At 40.7% G+C, this 25,987-nt stretch overlaps 1 protein-coding gene across 1 annotated transcript; it reads left to right on the forward strand.

Moving 5' to 3' along the window:
* The first annotated feature begins 10,410 nt into the window (after positions 1–10,410).
* On the forward strand, positions 10,411–24,395 carry Snrpc (small nuclear ribonucleoprotein polypeptide C). Its single transcript, XM_004846734.4, has 6 exons — positions 10,411–10,615; positions 10,963–11,005; positions 15,348–15,456; positions 18,386–18,475; positions 20,562–20,666; positions 24,043–24,395. The coding sequence occupies exons 1-6, from the start codon at positions 10,608–10,610 to the stop codon at positions 24,165–24,167; spliced, it is 480 nt and encodes a 159-aa protein (XP_004846791.1). The 5' UTR covers positions 10,411–10,607; the 3' UTR covers positions 24,168–24,395.
* Positions 24,396–25,987: the final 1,592 nt, after the last annotated feature.

Below are 25,987 nucleotides of genomic sequence, written 5' to 3' on the forward strand. Positions count from 1 at the left end.
ATTTATCACTGTAATATGATGACTTTAACTCTTTTGGGAAGATTCCTAGAATGGAAATAGCTGGTTTAAATGGAATTTCTAGTTTTAGTTTTTTGAGGAATTTCCATAGTGGTTGTACTAATTTACATTCCCACCAATAGTGTAGAAAGATTCCTTTTCCCCCGCAGCCCTACCAGCATTTATTATTTGACTTTTTTTTTTTTTGGTACTGGAGATCGAACTCAGGACCTTGCGCTTGCAAAGCAGAGGCAGCGCCACTAAGCTAGATTCCTAGCCCCTTATTATTTGATTTCTTGATTGTGGCCATTCTTTCTGGAGTAGGATGGAATCTCAGTGTTGTTTTAGTTCCTCTAATGGCCAGCGTTGTGGATTCCTTCATGTATTTACTGGCCATTTGTAGGTCTTCTATAAAGTGTTATTTCACTTGCTCATTTTTTTTTTTTTTTGGTACCAAGGATTGAACTGGGCACCTTGCGCTTGGGAGGCAGGCGCCGGAACCACTGAGCTAAATCCCCAGCCCAAAATTATGAAGTTTAAACATCAAAAAAAAAAATAGTCAGGCATGGTGGTACCTGCCTGGAATCCCAGCTATTTGGAATACTAAGGCAAGAGGGTCATGAAATAAAATTTATTTATTTTTAATTATTATTAGTAGTACATGTTTGTGGTACATAAAGATTATACTCATTCTGGGAGGTTGGTGCACATAATACATCAATTCTTCCTATGTTCAAAATTAAATTTTAGGGCCGGGGATTTAGCTCAGTGGTTCCGACGCCGGCCTGGAAAGCGCAAGGTCCCAAGTTCGATCCCTGATACCAAAAAACAAAACAAAACAAAATTAAATTTTAGCCAGCGTGGTGGCCTATAATCCCAGCATTTGGGAGGCTGAGGCAGGATCGCTTTGGGTTTGAGGCCAGTCTGGGCTACATAGTGAGTTCAAGACTAGCCTGAACAACATTGTAAAACCCTGTCTCAAAGATAAATAAATACAGTTTTTTAAAGGGCTGGGGATGTAGCCCAGCACTTTCTGAGTTCAATCCATAATACCACACAGGAAAAAACCCCCTTTTTTTTTCCCATTAAGTTTATTGGTACATTTTAGGTAAACAATATAGTTACATTCATCATTGGGATCTTGTACCTTTACATGATGTATCTTGGTTCATATTTTTTCCCCATTCCCCTGCCCTCCCTTCACCACCTCCACCCTCCCTATTTACAATGACTTTGTTTCCATTTTTTCCTTTTCTCGTATTTTTTTCTTTTCCTTCTTTCCTTTCCCCTACCCCTCCCACTTCCCCTACTCCTTTAGACCTTTTCTTCCTATTTCACATTATCAATTATACATACAAAAAAACTTTTTAAAAGGTTACAGTGGCATACGCCTGTAATCCCACACTTGGGAGGTTGAAGCAGGAGGCTCACCACAAGTTCAGGCCAGCCTGGGCTACATGGTGAATTCAAGGTCAGCCAGAACTACATAGCAAGACCTTGTCCCAAAAAACAAACAAAAACATGGCCAGGGATTTAGTCAATGGCACCTCGCCTGCTTTGCAAGTGCTAGGTCCTGAGTTCGATCCCTGGTACCAAAAAATTTTTTTAAAACAAAACAATAAAAGTATATAGTAAACTATATCCTTCCCACTAACCCCTATAATACATATGCTCCTTTGAGAGACTTTTGATACATTTTAGAAAATAATACAAACACGTAATTGCTCCCTTATATGTAATTGATATCAACTATAAATGCTGTTTATCACCTTGGTTTTTTTCAATTCATAATATATCTTGGGGAGTTTTCCATATCTCAACGACTCCCTCCCCCCTCATTTTTCTTTTTGCAGCCCTAGGGATCAAACCCAGGGCCTCTCACATGCTAAGCAAGTGCTTTACCAATGAACTACACCCCTAGCATTTTGGAGTTCTTTATATAATAAACTCAACACCTTTTAAAATGTCACGTTTATTGGTGTATGGCTTATATACAGTAAGTTCACCTTTTTTTTTTTTTTTTTTGGTACCCGGGATGGAACTCAGGCCCTTGCACTTGGGAGGCAGGCACAGTGCCACTGAGCTAAATCCCCGGCCCTTGTTCACCTTTTAATGGAGCTGTCTCTTGTATGTGGAAGACCTTCCAGCTAGAGGCTACAGAAACATTATCGGTGCTTAAAGTACCTCTCCGAAAAAAACAAGGCTCACCAACTGCAGGAGATTATTAGGAGCCTATTACACTCAGGTTGAGACTTGAAGGTCTCCTGCACAGGGTGTTCAGTGGAAAGACAGTCAGCACTGGACTCTGACTCTCTGGACTCAGCTCCTGTCTTTGCCACTTATTAACTATGCGATTTCATTTCGATTACATCACCTCTTTAGGTCTCAGTTTCCTTATCCGTAAAAAGAAAAACCTTCAAAATCAAATCAAATCAAGTCAGATAACATAATGAAAGTACACTGTCGAGTGGTGCTGGCACAATGGAGGGCTGAATGTTTGTTTCCCTTTTCTCTCATCAAAAGTCACTGAAGACAACATCCCCTAGGGCAGCAGAATGGGAGGGATGGAGGGGGAGAGGGAGAGAGAGATATTCTCTGATTCTCCATTACAACTTCAGGTCCTGCGGGAGTGCCACCGAAGTTCCTGTCTCCAGCTTTCCAAATTGGCACCCTAGAGTCAGACTGAAAGCTTCCTGTGCTAATGAAATGAGCTCGGAGAAGATATCTTCATATTTGAAAAAAAAAAAAAAGACAGTTCAAGAATGAATAAGGGGTCCTTTTCAGTAAGGAGTTACTCAAAGCCACCCTACCTACCAAACCTGTTCCTCTGCCTGGCTGATTAGCACCTGCCTGGCTTCCTCCTGATGCAACAACCTATTGGTCCAACAGCTTTAGATGAATAAAGACGTTCAAAAGACAACGCTATCTCCGGACCCTGAGACTTTGGCCTTGTCTGTTCTCAGCAGCAAACTCCCTGTTTACTGTGAGGGAGGCAAAATAGTCACAGCAGAACTAAGAAAGAGTTTTCATTCCCACCTGGCCCAGCACAGATGGATGGTGTCTACCGTACTGCCACCCTGTAGGCACCTGATGGGCATTGCCACTGTGAGCCTAGAGTTCTCATTCGTCTTCAGAGAGTCCTGTTGCCAGATACCCAAGGCCATGGATGGCAGCAGTGAGGTCACACCCTAGCCGATTTCATCTGCAGGGAAGAAGCTGGGCTAAAGATCACCAACCACGGTCATGAGTTCCCAGCCATGATTACAACCACTCGGTGGCCTGGTGTGCGCCCTCCAACTGGTGCCCTATGTCCTGCTATTGCTTTTAAGTAGAAAGATCAAGTCTTAGACTTCTGAGTCTACTTCATAGCAGCAAGTCCTTGGTTCAAAATGAGAAACTGGGGGAGACGGGGTGGGAGGTGCTACCAGCAGCCCGACACTCCCTAGCGAAGACTGTCAACAGATCAGCCCGCTCTGGTTTGGAAGCACAGCTCAGAGTGGAAAGTGGGTCTTTGGGATTTGGCCTCTCCCCAAATCCTGGGGTCTAGAAATGGAACTAAGAATGGCGGATTCTGAAGAGTGCCAAACAGATGGAAGAGTCAGCCAATGATGGCTAAAGAGTGAAGCCACAGACTCATGGGAAAGGAAGAGGAAAATGGCTCTCAGTTCCACAGCTCAGCTCATGTGTGACCCTGGAGAACCTGGGAAGGGTTCCTGGATCTGAAACTCAAGAGAACTAGGTTTTTGGTGCCTTTTCTTTTTATTGACAGTCCCAACACTACCAACCAATTACTGCATGCTTACCATGCAGTACTAAGTGCTTTACAAAAATTGTCTCTCACAGCCATAAGCCTACAAAGTATTACTATTGTCTCCATTTTTCAGATGATAAAGCTAAGACTGAATGAGATTAAGCACAGTGTATTAGTCAGATTTTTTTTGCGGGGGGAGGGTACTGGGGATCAAACTTGGATCCTTGCGCTTGCAAGGCAGGCAGCGGAACCACTGAGCTAAATCTCTGACCCCTTGGACAGATTTTTGTGGCTGTGTTCAAATATCTAAGAAAGTCATCTTATAGGTAAAAAGGTTTATTTTGGCTCACAGTTTCAGAAGGTTCAGTCCATGGTCAACTGGCTCCAAGGCAGAGACATCATGGTAGAAGGATATGGTGGGGTAAACTGCTCAACTCATGAAAGCCAGGAAACAGCAGGGGAAGAACCAGAGAGGAAGGGGCCAAGTAACAGATACATCCCCTGAGACCCTATGATGAACCATTTACTCTAAATTCCACCTCATAACAGCCCATTTTGCTATGATCACCTCAATGGGCTAACCCAGGGATAAGGTTAGTGCTCTCACAATCCAATTATCTCCCCAGTCAAATTTACAATCAAGATTAACTGGAGGCTGGGGATTTAGCTCAGTGGTTTCATCGCCTGCCTTGCAAGCGCAAGGTCCCAAGTTCAATCCGTCGTACAAAAAAAAAAAAGAGATTAACTGTCACACATAGCTATGAGATTCACTCAGTGGTATAGTGCATGCTTAGCATGTGCAAGGCCCTGGGTTTGATACCCAGTAATGCCAAACAACAACAATAACAAAACTGGCCTGGGGATTTAGCTCAGTGGTTTTGCCGCCTGCCTAGCAAGCTCAAGGACCCGAGTTTGATCCCCGGTACCGAAAAAGAAGTTAAGTAATTTCCCCAAGGTCAAAGCGATGGTTTGTGATGGTCCTGGGATTCAAACACATGGTGTGTGGATCCAGAAGTTGTGCTTGTTTCCATTACATGATACTGCCTCTTCATAAAGTCCTGTTACCATTGTCCTTATCATATAGTGCTGTCTTTGTTTAAATACTTATTTCCCACATTTAACTTCATGGCAGGCAAAATGTGTTATTCGTTTTCCCACTGACAGTGACCAACTCAGTTCTAAATACCAAGTGAATGCTCAGTGAATGTCTGTTGAATAAATGTTGCATAACTGAGTATTACTTTTTATGCCTTGGTATTGAGGAAAGACATTGGAAAACTGATAGAAGATGTAGGTTATTAAGGAACTATGGACCCAACTACTCTGGTGGTGACAGTGGAAATCACTGCCATCTCCTTTGAGTTGGGCCAGTGGTGGCAGCCGTACATGCCATTTTGGCCCAGGATGTTTTTCTGGACTTCTTGGACAGCAATACTCTTTCAAATTTTAGATACTCCTTCCCTCCCTGAAGTTCAAGTGGAACTGTCAATCACAATTTCCCATCCAGCTTCACCCAGAGAGGATTTGACCTAAGCTTGGCTCTCTGGGTCCTTGCTTATGTATGGCATCATGTGCTAGAGGATGGGAATTAAGAGACATCTGAGGGCCGGGGATGTAGCTCAGTGGTTCCGCCACCTGCCTCAGAAGCGCAAGGACCAGAGTTTGATCCCTGGTACAAAAAAAAAAAAAAAATTTAATTGGGACACCTGCTGTGGTGGCACATGTCTGTAATCCCAACATTTGGGAGGCTGAGGCAGGAAGATTGCCACAAGATTGAGGCCAGCCTAAGCTATGTAGTGAGTTCAAGTTCAGCCTAAACTACATATCAAGACTCAGCAAACAAAAAACAAATTTACATGGCATTGTGTGTTTTGTTTTGTGTTGTTGGTACTGGGGATTGAACTGGGGTCCTTGTGCTTGCACAGCAAGCAGCAAAACCACTGAGCTAAATCCCTGGCCTGGCATTGTGTGTTTAACTAGTACTCTTCCATATAGAGATATACAGCCTGTACCATGGATATGCCAAACCTACATATAACTGTATCTTTCCCTGGAAGATTTTTTTTTTCCTGGAAGATTTTTTTAAGGATAGAAATAGAATAAAGATTCAGCTGGATGGTAAGGTATTCTTATATTAAAATAGCAACAGATACAATATGAGCTGATATATATAAACCTTATCTTTTTTCTTTTTTTGGTACCAAGGATCGAACTCGGGACCTTGTGCTTGCAAGGCAGGCTGCAGAACCACTGAGCTAAATCCTCACCCTGAGCTGATATATTTAAAACAGTTGGTGGAGATACATTAACAGACCAAAGAAACAGACTAGAAAGCCCAGAAATTATATATATATATATTTCACACTTTAAAATAGATTCAACTTGAGGGCAGCTTGGACTACATAGTGAGTTCAAGGCCAACTTGAACTACATAGCAAGACCCTGTCTCAAAATAACAAAAATTAATAAATTAATTAAATTAATTCCAGATAGGTAAGAGATACAAACATGAAAAACTGAAATAAAAGAGTTAGAAAATGCAAGAGAATATGAAAAAAATCTCGAGAGGTGAAGGCCTTTCTACATATGACATGAAACCCAGAAGTTATAAAAGTTAATAAATCTGACCAATGGACAAGTTAATTTTTTTTCAGTACTGGGTATTTTTATTTTTTGAGACAAAGTCTCGCTAAGTTATCCAAGTTGGCCTCAAATGTGTGATCCTCCTGCCTCACCCTCCCAAGTAGCAGCCAGAATTATAAGTATATATGTCACCATGCCAGCATTAAAGTTTTTATCATAGGGCCAGGGATTTAGCTCAATGGCACCATGCCTGCCTTGGAAGCTCAAGGTCCTGAGTTCAATTCTTGGTACTAAAAAAAAATTTATCATAAAAAAAACTACCGAAGGGCCGAGGATTTAGCCCAATGGTGGCGGTGCCTGCCTCCCAAGCACAAGGTCCCAAGTTCGATTTCCGGTACCAAAAAAAAAACCCAACAAAAAACAACTACCCAAGATAAAGCCAAAGACAAGTAACAAATGGAAAACATTTTGTAACTCATATAACAAGGAGTTAATTTCCTTAATATATAAGGAACTCTACAGATCAATAAGGATCAGACTAACAATATAATTTCTTTTTTTTTTTTTTTTTTTTTTTTTGGTGTTTTGAGACAGGGTCCTACTATGTAGTTCTTTCTGGCCTTGAACTCACTATGTAGCCCAGGCTGGCCTAGAACTTGGAGTGATCCTCCTGCCTCAGCCTCCAGAGAGCTGGGATTACAGGCCTGCAGCACCAGGCCTGGCTACAATTTAAGTGTTCACAGTAAATGACTGGCTAATGAATTGAGGCACACCTATCCTTTGAGACCCTGCATCTGCAGAACAGAACCAGGATTATGCCCATGCATAATCTATCTCTGGAATGATACAGAGGAAATTGGGAATGGGGTATGACTGGGGGTATATTCTTCTGTGCTTTTCTAATTTTGCTTCCTGTTTATTGATTGGCTATTCAAAAATAAATAAAATACATTTTAAATGTATAATACCCTAAGTAAAACTGAGAACACAGTTGTGTTGTGGAATAGATGACAAGCATTGCTGAGTTTTACAGATACCACACGGGAGGTCAAGGGCATTCCAAACTCAGGAGGACACTTGTGATTCTGACCTTGAGGGTAACAAACATTTTCTGTTGATAGAGGGAAAAAAATGTGAAAAGCACTGCTTTACAAGATAATGGGGCTCCCTGGCAGGGCATGGGAGAGTGCCCCTTTGAATTTGGATGAGGTCAGATGAGACTGAGTGTATTTATGAATCAGAGTTCAACCTAGAACAAATAAACCACTTTAAGTATTTAAAGCAGAGGGAATTTAACATAGATAATTATTCTCTGTAGGTGTGAGAAGAGATAAAAAGCCAAGCAGAGAATAGTGAAGCAGCCCAGAGATTAGCAATAGCAGGAAGCTGCCCTTGTCTTCATTCTGGAGGACTCTGGGTGAGCAGACCCAGGGTGGTGGTGGTGACTGGGTTTGGACCATCTCCCAGTTGGACCCAGTTAGGCCAGAAGGGACAGCCTGCTATTGAGGAGTGTGGCAAGGCTGGTAACTTTGTCTTTTTTTTTTTTTTTTTTTTTTTGTCACTTTGTCTTGAGGGTGTGGAGGGAGTATGGGATAGTCTTGTTTTTCCCTGGATTCCTCCAGTCTCCAGAAAATGCCTCCCATTGATGGAGGCCAGCATCTCAGAAGCCAAGAGCACAGAAACCTAAGCCCTGTGGCCTCTGGCATCAGCCCTCCAGAGACACTCTGTAAAGACCAGGGAAAAGAGGAGGGAATGGATAAGAAGGCAAAACAGGTCAGGAAAACACAGAGGGAAATCAGGGAAAAATAAAGACATAATTGGTGAATCCACCCCTCTGGTGAGAATCAACTTGGATACTCCGACAAATGTGGGTTTCTTGAAATAAAACTGTAAGGCCCAGGCATTTTCTCCAAAATGGGCTTTAAAGCTGTTTTGTACAAAGTAGGATCTAACTCTGGACCAAACATCACATGTAGTTTTTATGCTTTTAAAAATATTTTAAATTTACAACATCTTAACATCTTTTTTTTCTTCCTTCCTTCCTTCCTTTCTTTCTTTTTTTTTTTTTTTTGTACCAGGGATCGAACTCAGGCTCTTTTGCTTGCAAGGCAGGCGATGGTACATCTTTTGACTCAGTAAAGCAAAGAGGCTAGTTATCCTTCTGAATTTTCTGCCTTTTACTTTCCTTTAGTTGATCCTCTAGCCCAGTGGTGGTGAACCTATGGCAAAAAAACCTATTGTTTTTCTTTTAAGACAAAAGATGCTAATGCATGAGTTATTTTTTCAAAACTAAAACCTCAGCGTTCAGGTTTAATTGCAGTGTTGGCACTCTGCAATAGATAAGTGGGTTTTGGGTTGCAGTTTGGGCACTGAGTCTCTGAAAGATTCGCCATCACTGCTCCAGCCTATCCTGTAAGCTTGATGAGATCCAAGCCAAGCATTTTTGGCAAGAATATATCATAGTTGATGATATATTTTTAATGTTGGCACCCTAGCAGGAGACATAATAGGTGTTGTTCCATCATTAATAATGTTAAGATTTACCATTATACTAGGGTGCTAAGAGCTTGATAACTTCATTGTTGCCTTTGGTCCAGAACTATAATCTTTGTGGTAGTCAATTTTACTAAAGTTCTGTTTCTCATTGCTGCTAGGAATATTTAGGGTTTTCTCTGCTCCAGTGGTAGAAAGCAACTGGAAGCTTGTCCTACACCTGCTGATGTACTTCTTTCTTTGAGTGATATTACTCTGTCTCCTTTTGCTATAATAAACCATGTCTATGAAGAAAAATATAAAATAAAATTGTTTCCTCATCTGAAATGTGAATAAAAAGGGTTGTTGAGTGGATTAAATGAATTAATGCACTTAAAGCACTGAGGACATAGTGAACAATAAAATAAAGTAGCTATCATTATTATTATTATTATTACTATTATCATTTTGGTGCAACTCCAACACCAGAGTATGTGGGGCAGAAGAATAAAAAAAATCTTCCTCAGTTTCCAACCCTTATTTCCCTGAGAGGAAAACAAGCCATCCTGAACTTTGATAGACCAGGCTGGAAGGTTGCTAGAACAGGCTCTGTGGGGGGAAGACAACTTCTATCAATTTCTTGGGCTTAAATGTATAGTATTACTCTAAACACTCTACGAGCATGTTCATATTTATTCTTCTTTAAACCTCACAAATTAGAATTACTACCTGTGTTTTTCAGATGAGTGAACAGAAGCTGAGTTAAATAGCTTGCCAAAGCAGTATCTCTCGCTCTTTTTTTTTTTTCGGTACTGGGATTGAACTCGGGCCCTTGAGTTTGCAAGGCAGGCGGTGGAACCACTTAGCTAAATTCCCAGCCCATGCCAAAGTAGTATCTCGAGGAAGCAGAGAAAACAGGTCTTCAAACTAGGGATTTTACTACCTCCTAGTGTTAACAATACTCAAAAAAAAAATCTGTAAAGTGGCTTGTGTTTGGCTTTACTACATTAAGAAAGGTACCATTGCCGGGGATGTAGCTCAGTGGTTCCGCCGCCTGCCTCGCTGAGTGCAAGGACCCAAGTTCAATCCCTAGCACCAAAAAAAAAAAAAAAGAAAGAAAGAAAGGTATCATTTCTCAATTGTTTTCTTGTCAGGCTTCCTTTCTCTTCTTTAAAGTTGAAGCCCCTCCTCTTCAACCTTTCATCAGTACTTTATTCCAGCCAAGCTATTGATTTTATCTTTTTTGTTTGTTTTGTCGTTAGGGTTGAACCCTGAGGTGCATCTTCAGACGCTTCAAAAAAAATTTTTTTTAAACCTTTTTATTTTTGAGACAGGATCTCACAAAGTCGCAATTTCCCAGGCTGGGGATTAGCCTGGCCTCAGCCTCAGCCTCCCAGAATGCTGGGATTACTGCCCTGTACCGCCACGTCCGGCTTGATTTTATTTGTTTTATCCTACTTCTAGTCAAGTCTGAGGACAATAATTTTTGTCTGTTTTGTTCAATGATTTTTTTTAACCCCCTTAGCATTTATAGCAGCGCGGGGCAGATCAGCAGGGACTATCTCGTTTCCGGAAGTGTCAAGCATCAACATGAAGAGAGCGCGGGTTTGAACCTCGTAGGGACTCGTACTCTCTTCCCGCCATTCCCTGGAGAGAAAGCGAAGCTCCGCCCCTCTCCTCGATCCGACGGCGAGGCCTTGTGAAGTCTTTGAGCTTCTTTCACAGCTTCTGTAGCGTCGGCGCTTGCTGTTTGCGTCATTTCCGGCCGGCGCGAGACGGAGCGGTCAACCGACTGCAGAGCAACATGCCCAAGTGAGTCGGGCCCTGAGACCTGGGGGAGGTGGCGGGCAATTGTGGTGACCCGAGGGCTGGCGTAAAGCGGCTCTAGTTAGTGATGCCTGGAGGGAAAAGCGGGGATCTGGGGAGCGGGCAGGTTGACGGTCGGGAGGTCTGGACGGCCCTTTTGGAGTGTGGAGGTCGGCTGCACATATTGAGGGCACCAAAAAAAGCCTGGGTTTTGGCAGAACGTTTTGCGTGACGCCTTCTAATCGTTTGAGTAGGTCAACTTTTTGTGTTTCGGCCTTCAGTGAACAGCACTTCCGTGGATGGGAATCTGTTAACTGGTTGGGATCTTATCTTTCCCCTGTACCTCTTTTCAGGTTTTATTGTGACTACTGCGATACGTACCTCACCCATGATTCCGTAAGTGGCTATCGTTTTACTTTTTTATTTTATTTTATTTTGTTGAGATAGGGTCATTCTGTGTAGTCCAGGCAGGTCTTTAGCTCCCCTCAGCCTCCCGAGTGTCTTTTGGTAGTTTAAAAAAGCCTTGTGTATAATAATTAGATTTTTAAAAAAAATTAGGTACACATTTCTCAGCCTGCTGAAGTTTTGTTTTTCTTTTCACATTATTTCTACTTTATTGCTTCAAATTAACACTCTCCATAAAACTCAAATTCACAAAGGAAGAAAACTACAAATTTTTCCGCAAAGTTTTTCAGTATTTTTTTTTTAAATTACAAAAGTAGGGGGCATGGTGGCGTATGTCTGTAATTCCAGCCCTAAGGAGCCTGAGGCAGGAGGATTGGGCCCAGTTTGAGGCCATCCTGGGTGACATAGTGATTTCAAGAGCAGCCTGGATTGCATAGCAAGAGCCTTTCTCAAAAAAAAAAATAAACAAAAAGCTAAATTACAAAATTAGTCAAGCCATACTCTTTAATTTAAAAAGGGAAAAGGGGAAACAGGTAAATAAATCAGGAAGTACACGTACAGAGAAAATGAAAAACAAAAACAGTTTTTAACTAGGGAGGGTGGATAAATCTAGTATATAAACCTGACCCCAGGCTGCTCCTGGGAAAGGCAGGACCCAAGGAGAGGGGTGACTGTCAAAACCAAGGAAATAACGTATAACACAGCCAGCTGCTGGCAGGGTGCAGCCTCTGTGGATTCTACCCTAGGACCAGGAACAGGAATAGAAGATGAGGCTGCCACAGGCATTGTGAAGGGCATTGTTTTAGCATCCTTGTGAACCCCTGGAATGTCTTATTTAAAGATAGCTGAGGCTGGGGCCGGGGATTTAGCTCAGTGGTTTCGCTGCCTGCTGCGCAAGCGCAAGGACCTGAGTTCGATACCCAGTACCAAAAAAAAAAGAGAGAGAGAGAGAAATTCATTGGCCAAAAGAAAAAAAATGAAAATCTTTGGTCAGTCTTGTAACTTTAATGAATCTAACTATGCATTTTGTAATAGGCATTATTGATTTAGCAAATATTGGTTCCCTGTGTTATGCAGGTCTTTTAGTCCAGACACATTTTATTATGTACTATTTAAAGCTCACATTTGTTAAAGTCAAAATCTAGTTAAGAAGCTGTCAAACTTGATGGTAAAATAAGGTTTTCTAAAATTCAAATTTTTGTTTGAAAGCCTGAATTTTATCACTGGCAATAAATACTAACAATTGCTTTCCTCAAAGGAACAGGCTCACTTCATTCATTTCTGAGAAGTCTCCATATCCAGTTTGTTTCTCAGTCATTCAGATAACAGTGATGTGCCATCAGAGATACAGCTTATAGTGGTAGCAACTAGAAAATTACATGCCTGGAGGCCGGGGATTTGGCTCAGTGGTTTCACCTCCTGCTGCACAAGCAGAAGGACCCAAGTTTGATTCCCAGCACCAAAAAAAAAAAAAAAAAAAAAATTACATGCCTGCTTTTCTTTGAATAGCATCATATTTAGAATGCAGAAGTGCTTTGTCCATCTTTTCATTTTTTTGTACCAAAATATTAAAAGAACATAGACTCAAGGGTTGAGATCTAGTAAATTTAATATTGTATTGCTCATAAAGGAGAATGTATGACATTGAAACATACAGTGATCAGTAATATGTTAGGGCATCACTGCCTTGATTGATTCCAAAGTACCAAGAGTCTGACATTGTCATTGTTGATACATTAGAGTTAGCATTGTTATGAAAACACTAGTTGCACAGCCCCTAAAGAGGTCTCAGAGACCCTTCGGTGTCTGTGAAACCATACCTTGAGAACTGCAGTTCTATAATTTACTGTTTCTATAGGAACTGATTAAATCAAAAAACTTAATCATCTTGAATAGTAGCAGGAAGAACCTAGTCAATAATGTCTCTATTACACTTCATTTAAACTTCTTTCTGGGGCTAGGATGCAGCTCAGTTATTCAGTGCTTGTGTAGCATGTATGAGGTCCTGGGCTTAATTGCCTATATGACAAAACAAAACCTTCCTAACACATAGTCAGATGTAGTAGTTCAGCAGTAACAAATTTGGGGACCGTGTAAGGTGGTTTTTCATGAAGAGATAATAGTTCTGAACATTTTTATTGATTGTCCTGGAGGAGACCCATCTAATAATTGGTATGTGCTAGTCAGTCGGACCTTGCTTGTATAGGTCACCAATCTTTTGTTGTTCCTAATTCCATCTAGGTAAAACCTCTAGTCATAATTTTCTTAAAATTGGCGGGTGTAGTGGTGCACACCTGTAATCCCAGCACTCAGGCTGAGGCAGGAGGATCACTGTGAGTTTGAGGCCAGCTTGGGCTCCATAGTGGGTTCAAGGCCAGCCTGAACTGCATAGTGGGACTCTGTCTCAAATTTAAAAAAAAAAAAATTTTTTTTTTTTTTCTTAAAATTGTTGATGAAGACCAGGCCTGGTGGCTCGTGCCTGCAATCCCAGCACTGGAGGCAGAGGCTGAGGCAGGAGGAATGCTGCAAGTTTGAGGCCAGCCTGGGCTACATAGTGAGTTCAAGGTCAGTCTGAACTGCATAGGAAGACCCTGTCTCAAAAAAAATAAAAAATAAAAAAAATTGGTGAGTAGGCTGTGCCTTTCAATTATTTTTGGACATTTTCATACACCCACAAGTCTTGCTAATACCAGCATTTGGAGAATTGAAAAGTATCTCTTTATAATAAAATTCCTTTGTGAAACGTGTTGGGAACTCTTGTAATATTGTCATTCTAAAATGATATATTAAAAAAAAATTTCGGGCTGGGAGATTTAGCTCAGTGGTGCCACCGCCTGCCTTGCAAGCACAAGGTCCTGAGTTCGATCCCTGGTACCAAAAAAAAAAATAAGTTCTGGTTATTTTCTTTTACTAATTCATCTTTATTTTATTTGTGAAAAATAACCTATAATTTTATGCTATCATTTATAAAACTTGTAAATACATTAGATAAATTTTTATACTTCAGAACTCAGTGATATTCTTTTACAATATGAAATGGACATATTTGGGACACTGAGACTGAATAGGAAGGAAATGCCAGGAGATCTGAAAAAGGGAGAAATGTTAGTATATCAGAGATGAAAAGTCTGTGTTATGAAATGGAAAGACAAAGAAAATCTTATTTGTCAACTATTCATAATACATAAATGATAGAACTTGAAAGAAGAAACAAAACTAAAAAAATTCCAATAGTGGTCAGTGATTATAATAATTCTATGGGTGGCATTGACAGAGTTGACCAACATTTAACAAGCCATACTGTAATCAAAAAGTGAGAAAAAAACATTATAAAGTATTTATGCACCTTCTGGACCAAACAGTGTGGAACTCATTTGTTATTTATTCAAAACAAGGAGATTCAGTCATTTACAATTTAGATTTGGTCTCATAGACCAAATAATTGAAAAATACAAGATAGCCAAACACCAACCAGGATGTCCATCATTGACACGTTCACTCTTTTATTTAGTGGGTAGACGTTTTATTGAAATTATACCCACCCACAGGGAAAAAAAAAAAGGCCAGCACAACAGTGTAAAGTGTGTTCAGAGAAAGACAGTAATGCAAAAAGAATTTGGAAAGAGAGACTAGATACCACTGTCCAGATTGTAAATGTTACATTATATAAAGAATGTTTTAAGACATATTATACACAGAAGATTATTGAATAAATTTGATAAAATTGTTTTTTTATTTCCTGTTACAAAAATTAACCAAAAAATGCAATTTTTGATCATCTTATATTTAAATAATTGGACAGGTGAGTGCTTAAGGCATCATTGGATTAATATAAGCAAAGGTTTGGCAGATGAGCAAAATTTTGAAATATAGACTAGAAAAGACAATCTCCAGTGTTAATTGTTTCTTTTTTTTCTTTTGAGACAGGGTTATTCTAGGCCAGCCTTGAGCTCACTATGTAGTCCAGGCTGGCCTCAAACTTGTGGCGATCCTCCTGCCTCAGCCTCCCTAGTGCTGGGATGACAGGTGTACGGCACCTTGCCTGGTTATGCTAACATTAGTTGTGTTTACTGCAGAAGAAGCAGTCATGTACCATGACTGAGGTAGTTAGATAACGTGAGGAACATCTGAATGAGATCTGGCTTCTAGCCCCTGGTTTACTGCTTATCAACTATGTATTTTTTTTTCTTTTTTATATAGCTGCTGACTCCTTGTCTATAAAACAGATTACCATTATGTGTTGCAGGATTATGTTTAGCATTTAGACAAAGCTGGCCAGGCCTACCTATGTAAAGATAAAGTCTGTATCTCATACAGTTCTTTTCTTTTACAGCCATCTGTGAGAAAGACACACTGCAGTGGTAGGAAACATAAAGAGAATGTGAAAGACTACTATCAGAAATGGATGGAAGAGCAGGCTCAGAGCCTGATTGACAAAACAAGTATGTTTCAGTTTCTTGTTCTCATGTGAGAGAATAGTTCTATTCTTTTGTGTCCTTGTCTGTGTTGTTTTCCCCAGAAGCGACTCATGCTGAATGATAAATAGGGGTATTTGCCCACATTGAATGAAAAAAGTGGAAGGTCACTGGTTTCCCAGGAATATAGAAATATATTAGTATTAATTATTGAGGATAAAGGAATCAGCAATCAGGTGTTGGTTAGATCAGGAGGTGGGGCAGGGGAGAATGGAGTTGCCTGATATTTTTCTGTTAATGTGAACTAGATTTGTAGCACACATAAATAATGATCCTCAGTTTTTGGAATTGTTCACCTGTAATAGGAAAAGGTAGAAATGGGTTTGAGGAACTTCACTTGGATTTCTTATTTGTAGCTCTGACAGAACTAGTCAAAAAGAAAACAACTGATGTAACCAAATAGACAAGATGTATTCTGGAACCCTGTTGCACATGCTACACTCTGCTCTGGCTAGTTGGGTCCAAGGCACTGACAAGTGGCATTTTTACTTCAGATTATATTGGCATTTTAGGGCCTGACTTTTCCTAAAAATCCATTGTACTCAAAGCTGGTAGGCTGATGTAGACTTAATAAGATGATTTTAAAAGAAAAAAAACTATTATGAAAACTTAAATGAAGTGGAAAGGCATTTAATGAATGGACATCCTACCTCACCCTCAGTTTCCCATCCCCCAGCGGCGAGAGTCCTTTTTCGTTTGTACCAAGATTCTCCACCTGAGCATTACTGATGTTTAGGGCTGCGTAATTACTTGGGGTGGGCTTCCCTGTGCATCATAAATGTTTTTATCAGCATCCCTGGTATCAGCCCACTAGTGACCAGGCCCTACTTGTGACCACTGCCAAAATGTCTCCAAAGAGCCAGGTGTGGTGGCACAGGTCTGTTATCTCAACTACTTGGGAGGCTGTTGGAGCCCAGCCTGAGCAACTGAGACCTAGTCTGAAAATACATTTTTTAAAGGGCCGAGGATGCAGCTCAACACTCCCTGAATTCAATCCCTAGCACTATAAGGAAAAAAACAACTGTAGGCTTTGAGATGGAGAGAAAAATTTCCCCTGAAATACTTTTATTTTCTTCATTTATTCCCTTTCTGCCACCAGCATTTTTATGGAGCAAGTCTCAGAGATGTCCCATTTCACTTGAAAAAATAAATTATGATGTAATCTCCCCATCCTCTTTTTTTTTTTTTTTTTGAGACAGGTGATCTTGCCTCCCATGTGGCTGTAACTACAGGTGCACCCCACTGTGCCTCGCTTTGTGTTTTTGCTTGTTTATCCTTGAAAAGATGTCAAAAATTTCCTGGCATTAAAGGATTAACAGTTTATTTCAGTTTTGCTTTTGTTTTTGTTTTTGGTACCGGGGATGGAACTCAGGACCTTGTGCTTGGAAGGCAGGTGTGGGTGCCATGGAGCTAAATCCCTGGCTCTGTTTGAGTATTTTTTATATGCAGCAAAATAATTCGCAATGAGTACTTTTTAAAAAAAATTTTTCCTTGGAGGGGGGCGGGGATTTAGCTCAGTGGTTTCACTGCCTGCCTTGCAAGTGCAAGGTCCTGAGTTTGATCCCCAGTACCAAAAAAGATTTTTTTCTTGGTACATTTTATTTATTTTTCATTAAGTTTATTGGTACATTTTAGGTAGGGAACTTGTACGTTTACATGGTGTATCTTAGTTCTTATTTTTTCCCCATATCCCTGCCCTCCAACCCCTCCACCCCTCCCTATCTACAAAGACTTTGTTTCCATTTTTTCTTTTTCTCATATTCCATTTCCTTCTTTCCTTTTCCCTACCCCTCCCTCTTTCCCTACCCCTTCAGACGTTTTCTTCCTATGTCACATTATCAATTCTACATTTTGATCCTTACTTACACTTTCAGTTTCTCACACCAGAGAAACTATTCGGTATTTGCACATGTGTGTCCTATTTATTTCACTTAAGAGTGTGGCCTCAATGTGCATCCATTTAGCTATAAATGTCTCTAGTTTCTCATTCTTTATGGCTGAGTAGCACTCCATTTTATAAAAAACCCACATCTTCTTTATCCAGTCTCCAGTTGATGGGCACTTGGGCTGTTTCCAAGCTTTAGCTATTACAAACTGTGCCGCTGTAAACATGAGTATGCATATATTGTTGTGGCATTATTTTAATTTTTTTGGGAAGGTACCCAGCAGAGAAATAGCTGGGTCAAATGGGACCTCTAGTCCTAGGTTTTTGAGGAATCTCCATACTGATTTCCACAGTGGTTGCACCAGTCTGCACTCCCACCAACAATGGAGAAGCATTCCTTTCTCCCCAACAATGAGTAATTTTTTTGTTTGTTTTTTATTTTTGGTACCAGGGATCGAACTCGGGACCTTGCGCTTGCAAAGCAGGCGCTGGAACCACTGAGCTAAATCCCAGGCCTAAAGTACAAAATGTTTAATTAAATGTTTAATTAAAATAATTTAAAAGCACCTATTAAATGAATAAATTTTTAGAACGCTTTAAAAACCTAAAGCAATAAATACATTAGTCACAATTTTACTTTCTTTTTTTGGTACTGGGAATTGAACTCAGGACTGTTCGCTTGCAAAACAGTTGCCAGAACCACTGAGCTAAATCCCCAGGGCTTTCTTTTTTTTTTTTTAATTAGTCACACTTTTAGCAAGTGAGTACCTAAGATTTTAAAACTATAAAGCCCGAAGGGCTGAGGATTTAGCTCAGTGGCACTGTGCCTGCCTTGCAAGCACAAGGTCCTGAGTTTGATCCCCAGTACCAAAAACACCCAAAAGTATAAAGCCGTCATGTAGTGACTTTAGATTATTTACTGAAGTGAAGTTATTTGAACTGTTAAGATTTAAAAATGGGTTGTTGAATTCTTATTTATTGTTGTTTTCTCCCCTTACCCTCATTCTAAAGCGGCTGCATTTCAACAAGGAAAGATCCCTCCTACTCCGTTCTCGGCTCCTCCTCCAGCAGGGGCAATGATCCCACCTCCACCCAGTCTCCGTAAGTTTCGTGTTTCATCTTGAAGCGACCGCTGCACAGCAGGCTATCCTTTGCTTGTTGAATGAGTATGTAAATAGTGAAGGAAACAACTTTAGTGGTATAATTTCTAAAGTAGCTTTACAGTTAAATTTTGTATGTGTCGGGGCTGGAATTTGAACCCAGGGCCTCATGTTTATATGAGATCACTGAGCTACATCCCAGCTCTTTTTATTTTATTTTGAGTTAAGGTCTCACAGTATTGCCTAGGCTGGCCTCAAACTTGAGATACTTCTGCTTTAGCCTCTCAAGTAGCCAGAGTAACAGGCATGTGCTGTTACACCTGGCAGGGGTTAACTTTTGATGGCTTTGTTAAAAATGTGTTGTATTTGTGACATCACAGGTGTGAATCTGAGATAGATTCAGATGGAGATCTCAGAGTGGACCTGTGGTTAGATGAGTTGGTATATGAATAGCACATTAAATTATTTGCTGTTATGAGGGCTGTAATAGTTGATAGAAGTCTTCAGTCTTTCACCCTATTTCTTTCGTTTTGTTTCTGTTTTTTTTTTTGCTTTTGGTACCAGGGATCAAACTTGGATCCTTGCGCTTGGGTGGCAGGTGGCGGAACCACTGAGCTAAATCCCCGGCCCTTTAAAATATCATTCATGCTTTTTTTTTTTTTTGGTACTGGGGATAGAACTTGGGACCTTGCGCTTTCGAGGCAGGCAGCAGAACCACTGAGCTAAATTCCCAGCCTTTCACCCTATTTCTAACTCACCTAATAAGAATATACGTATCTTGTGAGAGATGAGATTTGGAGTGGCACAAAGGCCTCTGCCCTATGGGAAGGTTTGTTTTTCCTGTGTAGCAGACAGGAGGAAATGGTGTACTAGGTCATAAGTCATTTGGCTCCTGGGAAGGTTCAGCTTGAGCTTGGACTCAGAGACCTAAACTAAGTGTTGAAAGTCTCTGTAGATGTAAGTATGGAGCAGTAGGCTGTTTGTGATAGTTGACACCACTGCAGTGGGATCACTAACGGGCTGTCAGACCCTTCCTGGACCTTTGGCCGTCCTGGCACCTGATAGGCCCTGGCCCACAGCATCTCCCAGATCACTGTCTCCTCCTCCCCCTTGACTGGTTCCTGTTTTGTTTGTGGGGGGAGAGTATTTTTGTTTTTGTTTTTGTTTTTTTCAATACTAGGGATCAAACCCAGGGCCTTGTGCATGCTAAGGACCTGATTTACCGCAGATCTATACTCCCAGGCCTCCATTATTTTTGTTTGTTTGTTTTTTTGGTACCGGAGATTGAACTCAGGACCTTGCACTTGCGAAGTAGGCCTCCATTATTTTTAATAGCACAGTAGTAATTTCTGTTACGTTCTATATGACCATTTTCTTATTGGATATTTAAGTTGTTCCAAATTTTTCCTGCTTTGTTTTGTTTTTGGAGACAGGGTCTCACTATGTAGTTCAGGCTGCCCTTGAACTCGCTGTGTAGCCCAGGCTGGCCTCAGACTTGTGGCAATCCTCCTGCCTCAACCTGCTGAGTGCTGGGATTACAGGCGTTCGTCACCACGCCTGGCCCAAATTTTGCTATTGTAAATAATATCATCAGGAATATCTCTGGAAATAGCCCTTGTGTATCCAAAGAATCTTACATCCAGCTTTTGATCTTTAAAAAAATCTGAAATTAGGTACTTGTAGTTTTAAGTTCAGCTTTTTGTTGAGAACTCTTTAGAAAATATAAAAATTATAATTTCCTTAGAATTTTTTTGTGGGGGTGGTTATTGAACCCAAGGCCTTGTGCATGGTGAGCACATGCTATACCAATGAGCTACACCGCCAGGGGCAGAATTTTGTTTTGAAACCTAGGGAACCTAACTTTATTTTACAGTTGCATCTAGGCAGGCTTGTTCGTGCATCTTAGTCATAAAGTAACTGTAAAGTTTTATGGCATGTGATTTTTATGGATCTACTACTACAAAAAGAAGCATGAGAGGTCAGTTGTTTCAGAATTTGGACCAGTTTGTGAGACCCTGTTTCTTTAAGAAGAGAAAGTGCCAGCTTCATATCAGCATAGTCTAACCCTCAGCTCTGTTCTGTTTTAGCGGGTCCTCCTCGCCCTGGCATGATGCCAGCACCCCACATGGGAGGCCCTCCTATGATGCCAATGATGGGCCCCCCTCCACCCGGGATGATGCCAGTGGGACCTGGTGAGTTGGAAAGTCTTTCCTTTTATGTGTGCCCCACTGTGTTCCAGTTCTCCAGTTAAGTGGAATTCTGAATTAGCAGTCTAAATGTGTTATTAAAAGTATTGCAACAAATTAAATCTGGTCAGTCTTAAGTAGTAAAGAAAACTATTTAAGAAAAAAAAAGAAAAATCTATTTTGTTTTATCAGTATAATTAGATGGTATCCAACCACCCCAGGCTACTAAAAGTGCGAGAAGGCTGTCTCTGTCTGTTTTCCCTTTATCTTCTCTTTCCTTGCCACATCCTGATTTTTTAGCCATTTGCGAGGAGAAGGAAAAATGAGTATGTTCTGTTTTGGAGGGTTGAGGGTAGGTAAGTTTTCACAGTTTTGATTCAGAGCAGAGCTACCTCCTCTAACAGGTTTAGTCTTCCTAGCTCACGAGGCCCAGTAGTAAAATAATAACATCTTAGGCCTTTGTGTGTGTGTGTGTGTGTGTGTGTGTGTGTGTGATACTGAGGATGGAACCCAGCACCTTATTCATCCTAGGCAAGTGCTGTATAATTGAACTCATCCCCAGATCTTTAATTTTAAAAATTTTTTTAAACTTTGAGGCAGGATCTTGCTAAGTTGTTCTGCCTGGCCTTGAACTTGTGATTCTCATGCCTTAGCCTCCTGAGTAACTGAGTTTATAGGCGTGTGCCACCACACCTGGTACTAGCTGATTTTTTATTCAGGAAGTATTTTATCTTCACTTTTTTAATTATTACTACATATTTTGGTGCTGGGGATTGAACCCACAGCCTTATGTATACTGACCCACATGTGCTGTGCCTCTGAACTACACCCTCAGCCTCAAACATTGTGTTACGTTTTTCATTTCTTTTCTTTGGTACCAGGAATCAAACTTGGGACCTTGCACTTTCTAGGCAGGCACCGGAACCACTGAGCTAAATCCCCGACCCCTGTTACATTTTTCTTTTTTGCAGCGCTGGGATGATACCCAGGGCCTTGCCCACCTTAGGCAAGTGCTCTGCCACTGTGTGGTGTATCCCCAGCCCTATTTTTAAATGTAAATATAACATACATGAATTTGCAAATCTTTCTGATATTTGGGCAGGACCTTTGCTTTGAGAATGAGTCTACTGATTGGAACACTGTGTATTTCTTGCAGAAGCCAAAAAACCATAACCATAATTCTTTCTCTACCAACTTTATTTTCATTTTCTTTGAAGTGGTTAGAGACCTAGTGATGCAATCTAATTTCAATCTTTTATTATCATTTTGCCTACCAAATTTGTGAGCTGTTTTGGGAGGTGATTTGCCTGAGTCTTAAGTATATCCAGTTAGTTTTCACAGAAACAATTTTCTTTTCACACTCATATTTTATTGGTTTGCGGAATAGTTAAATTATACTATACAGTTAGAGTAATAAATATGATGGGATATAACCCCGTTTGGGAACATTTATGACTAATGCCTACAACTCAGCTGGAAAAACAAAGTGCAAAGGTATTAGAGAAGCTTTGTAGCTGATTATTCAGTGTGCCTGCTCTGAGTAGGGAAGAGTATAGAGTTCCTGACTTACTTCCTTGTGAACGCAAAATGCAATCAAAGTGATTTAGATGGCTTTAGCATTCTTAGGCCAGGGCCACAAATTCAAGGTCAGGGATGTGGTGAACTGGTAAATGCATGACTGTCTAAAGAAAGCTTCCAGCTAAGTATGGTGGCACATGCCTCCTGTCCCAGCAGTTCAAGCAGCTGAGGCAGGAGGATTGCTTGAGCCCAGGATGGGCAACGGAGAAAGACCTGTCTAACAAAAGAAAGAAAAAAGTAAAGAATGCTTCCAGAGCTCAGCTTTAGCCTGTGGTTGATAATTAAGAATGCAGGCTTTTTTTTTTTTCTTTTCCAAGGGCAGGATATAATGATAAGATTGTGGGATTTCTGTTTAAAAAAAAAAGTTGAGGGCCATTGGGGGCTGGGTGGACATAGGAATGAGTGGGGTAGATCACCAGTGTTGGCCAGGGGTAGATAAATACTGAAGCTGAGTGATGGGCACATGGATGTTCATTACACTCCTTTTACTATCCTTGTGGATGTTTGAGTATTCCCATAACAAAAAGGTAAAGGAACCTAGAATTCTATATGAAATCCTAATGGTGGCTGTTCATTAAAGTTACATCTACTGTGGAGACTGAAGAAAACAAGTTTTCAGGTCCCCAGTTTTTGGTTTACATCAGTTTCCTGTAAGAAATGCTTGAATTTGTTGTATGTTAGGAACAGACTTTTATGTGGAATTTAGAAGTTTAGTAGTAATCTGTGTTCCTGTTGAAATTGATCTTTTAAAAATTCTATACTTGTTGGATTTTGTGTCTTTACATATACTTGTATTTCTTTTTTTTGAGATAAGGCTGTATTCACCTTTGAATATAGTTTTCTCTTGAACCATTTACTACAAACCTTTAATCAAAACTATTTTGTTAAAAATAATTAGGCAAAATTTAGTATTTATAAGGGATTTATGTGACATGGAAATTATGAAGTATAATGTAATGAATATCCATGAATCCACTACCCCGCTGAGGAAGTAGAACATTATCAGTTCCATTTGAAGTTGTCTGTGTTGTTCTCCTACCCTTCTGCTTGCCTTCCCTCAATGGCTCATGTATTTAGGTTGGTTTATTGATGGGACATTTTTTAAAAATTCATCAATAGTTTCTCTTTTTTTGGTACTGGGGATCGAACTTGGGTCCTTGCGCTTTCGAGGCAGCCGGCAGAACCACTGAGCTAAATCCCCGGCCCTCATGAATAGTTTCTAAAATGCATTAGAAAAATAAAATTCTGTGTGTGCTAATTGTTATAAATCACATGATTGCCTATTATCTTTCTTGACTTGAGCTAAGCATGGTTACTGACAGGTTCTCAGCATGGGCCTGCTGCTCACCTAACCAACTCCGAACAAACGCTTAGTGGTAAGACTGTCCTCTGCACCTGTGTACATTCATATAGTAGCTCCTGGTTATGTGGTGGACATAACTGGTTAAAAGAGCTGACTGAATGACACGGGACTCAGTTGTGAATTTTCTTAAGGGAGAAAAAAGGTCAGTTTAGGGAACCAGTGTCCCTGGTGATTTCTCAAAAGCAGTCTATTTATAGTTTCCCATTTACTATCATTAGATCATGACTCCCACGTGGTTCTTGTGTTGGCTTTTCATTTTTTGTTTGAGAATGTCTGAGTAATTTACAAATGTGATGAATTTATTGCATTTCTTCTGTCACATATGTCTTTTTTCCAGCATTTTGCAGGGGGAGTACTTTTGTTTTATTTGAATTCCCATCATGGTCTCATTAGCAACATTTTCTCACTCCTTTTATCGTTTTTTCTTTGTTTGTCCTGCAGCTCCTGGAATGAGGCCACCCATGGGAGGCCACATGCCAATGATGCCTGGGCCTCCAATGATGCGCCCACCTGCTCGCCCCATGATGGTGCCCACTCGGCCAGGAATGACTCGGCCAGACAGATAAAGCCAGAGGGGTGGCCTCTTTATGTCAGTTTTGTATTATTTGTTCTACATCACCAGGAGATCATGATACTGTGACTGTGGGTGTTTTCTAACAGCATAAGGAAGACTTGCTCCTTCTTCCTGTCAGACTAGTTTTGAAGGGAGAAGTGAGATAAACAAAAATGCAGGAATTACAGTTTCATTTGTATTGTGAAATATAAAAATAAAATTGTCAGCTCTTTAGTTAAAAGTGTGTTCGCTTTTTCTCCCCTTGTATTCTGTGTATTATAAGGGAGATTGAACCTCCCACTTGTGTTCCCGTAACTCATTCTCTTCAGGTCCTGTGTGTGAGATGTTTTTCCCTTAGCTATGAAGTCCCTTTTGACACCTGCTTTTAATTCTTTTTTGTTTCCTTTTGTTTTTGTTGTCTTGAGGCAGGGTCTCACTATGTAGTTCAGGCTGGTTTCAAACTTGGCAGTAATCACCCTGACTCGGCCTCCCGAGTGCTGGGATTTCAGACATGTACCCCTGTCCCCGATTAATTAGTAAAGTTCTTTTGTGTAGGACTCTGATAAATCTAACACAGAGCCTGCCTGTCTGCCTTCCTCTTGCTTTTTTTTTTCCCCAAATGGGTGTGTGTTTGGGGTATTGGAGATGGAATCCTGGCCCTTGAGTATGCTAGGCAAGTATAGAGCTTCTATTGGATAAAATAATAATGAATAATACTTTAGTAAGTGGAAGGTTTGAAATCTTCAATGCCGAAGTAGTAAGAAATACTTAAATGTTGCATGCATGTAAGCTAAAAATGGAAAGAGTAGCTTTAACCCAGCTTCTCCTTTTTCTCAGCTGTCCTCTTTCTTGGCTTCCAAAAGCCTGAAACCTTCTATAGTAGTCATAAAATTATGTAGACGTCCATGGTACAGGACATACCTTGATTTGTTTTCTTTATATTTTTGATGGTGGTAGGGATTGAACCCAGGATCTCATTTGTGACGGGCAAGTGCTCAACCACCTGGCTACATCCCTAGTTCCAGAAGGTGTCGTTATTCTAATGCTGTTTGTCCAAAACCAGAAGAAAGGGGCTGGGAATGTAGCTCAGCAACGCAGCGCCTGCCTGGTAAGTGCAAGGCCCTGAGTTCAATTCTCAGTAACTGAAAAAAAAACACAAAATACAAGAATGCTATTTGTGACACCATTGGGCTCTAAAAGTAATATTTCAGGAAAGCATCTAGAAAGTAAGCCATTGGCACTACTCATATTCAGTGCAGTGAAAGTTACACTTTTTTTCACGTTGGAAGTGGGAGCAAACCTTGCTATAGTCTGGAGAAGGCCATATTGTTAATATATGTTGAAATTACCTATACTGTATCTTGTGACCTAGCAGAATGGATTGATAGCTGAGGGTCAAGAATAAGCTGAGAAACATTTGTCCCCTTCCAGTTTCTCACCAAGGTCCAGTTTCTCTTGACCCCTTCCAGTAATTTTTTTTTTTTGGTGCTGGGGATTGAACTCAGGACCTTGTGAGGCAGGTGGCAGAACCACTGAGCTAAACCCCCAGCCCATCATATTTTGAATCATTGAAAATAAGCCGGATGCAGTGGCACGTGTATAATCCCAAGATTCAGGAGACTGAGGCAAGAGAATTGCAAGTTTGAGGCCAATTTGGGCAACTTAGACTGTCTCAAAAAAGGACTGGGAGGGCCAGGGATTTAGCTCAGTGGTTTTGTCGCCTGCTGCGCAAGTGCAAGGACCAGAGTTCAATCCCCAGTACCCCCCCCCCCCAAAAAAAGCATGAATGATATTTAAAAGGGCCGGGGATTTAGCTCAGTGGTTCCGCCACCT

This window comes from Heterocephalus glaber, unplaced genomic scaffold (genome assembly GCF_053883595.1).
Source record: "Heterocephalus glaber isolate CG9 unplaced genomic scaffold, H.glaber_assembly_v1.0 deba00001141, whole genome shotgun sequence".
In the NCBI taxonomy this organism is placed as follows: domain Eukaryota; kingdom Metazoa; phylum Chordata; class Mammalia; order Rodentia; family Bathyergidae; genus Heterocephalus; species Heterocephalus glaber.

Coding starts and splice junctions, on each gene's coding strand:
- Snrpc (XM_004846734.4), top strand. Junction 15,457..18,385: donor GAGCCTGATTGACAAAACAA/GTATGTTTCAGT, acceptor CTCATTCTAAAG/CGGCTGCATTTCAACAAGGA. Junction 18,476..20,561: donor CCCACCTCCACCCAGTCTCC/GTAAGTTTCGTG, acceptor GTTCTGTTTTAG/CGGGTCCTCCTCGCCCTGGC.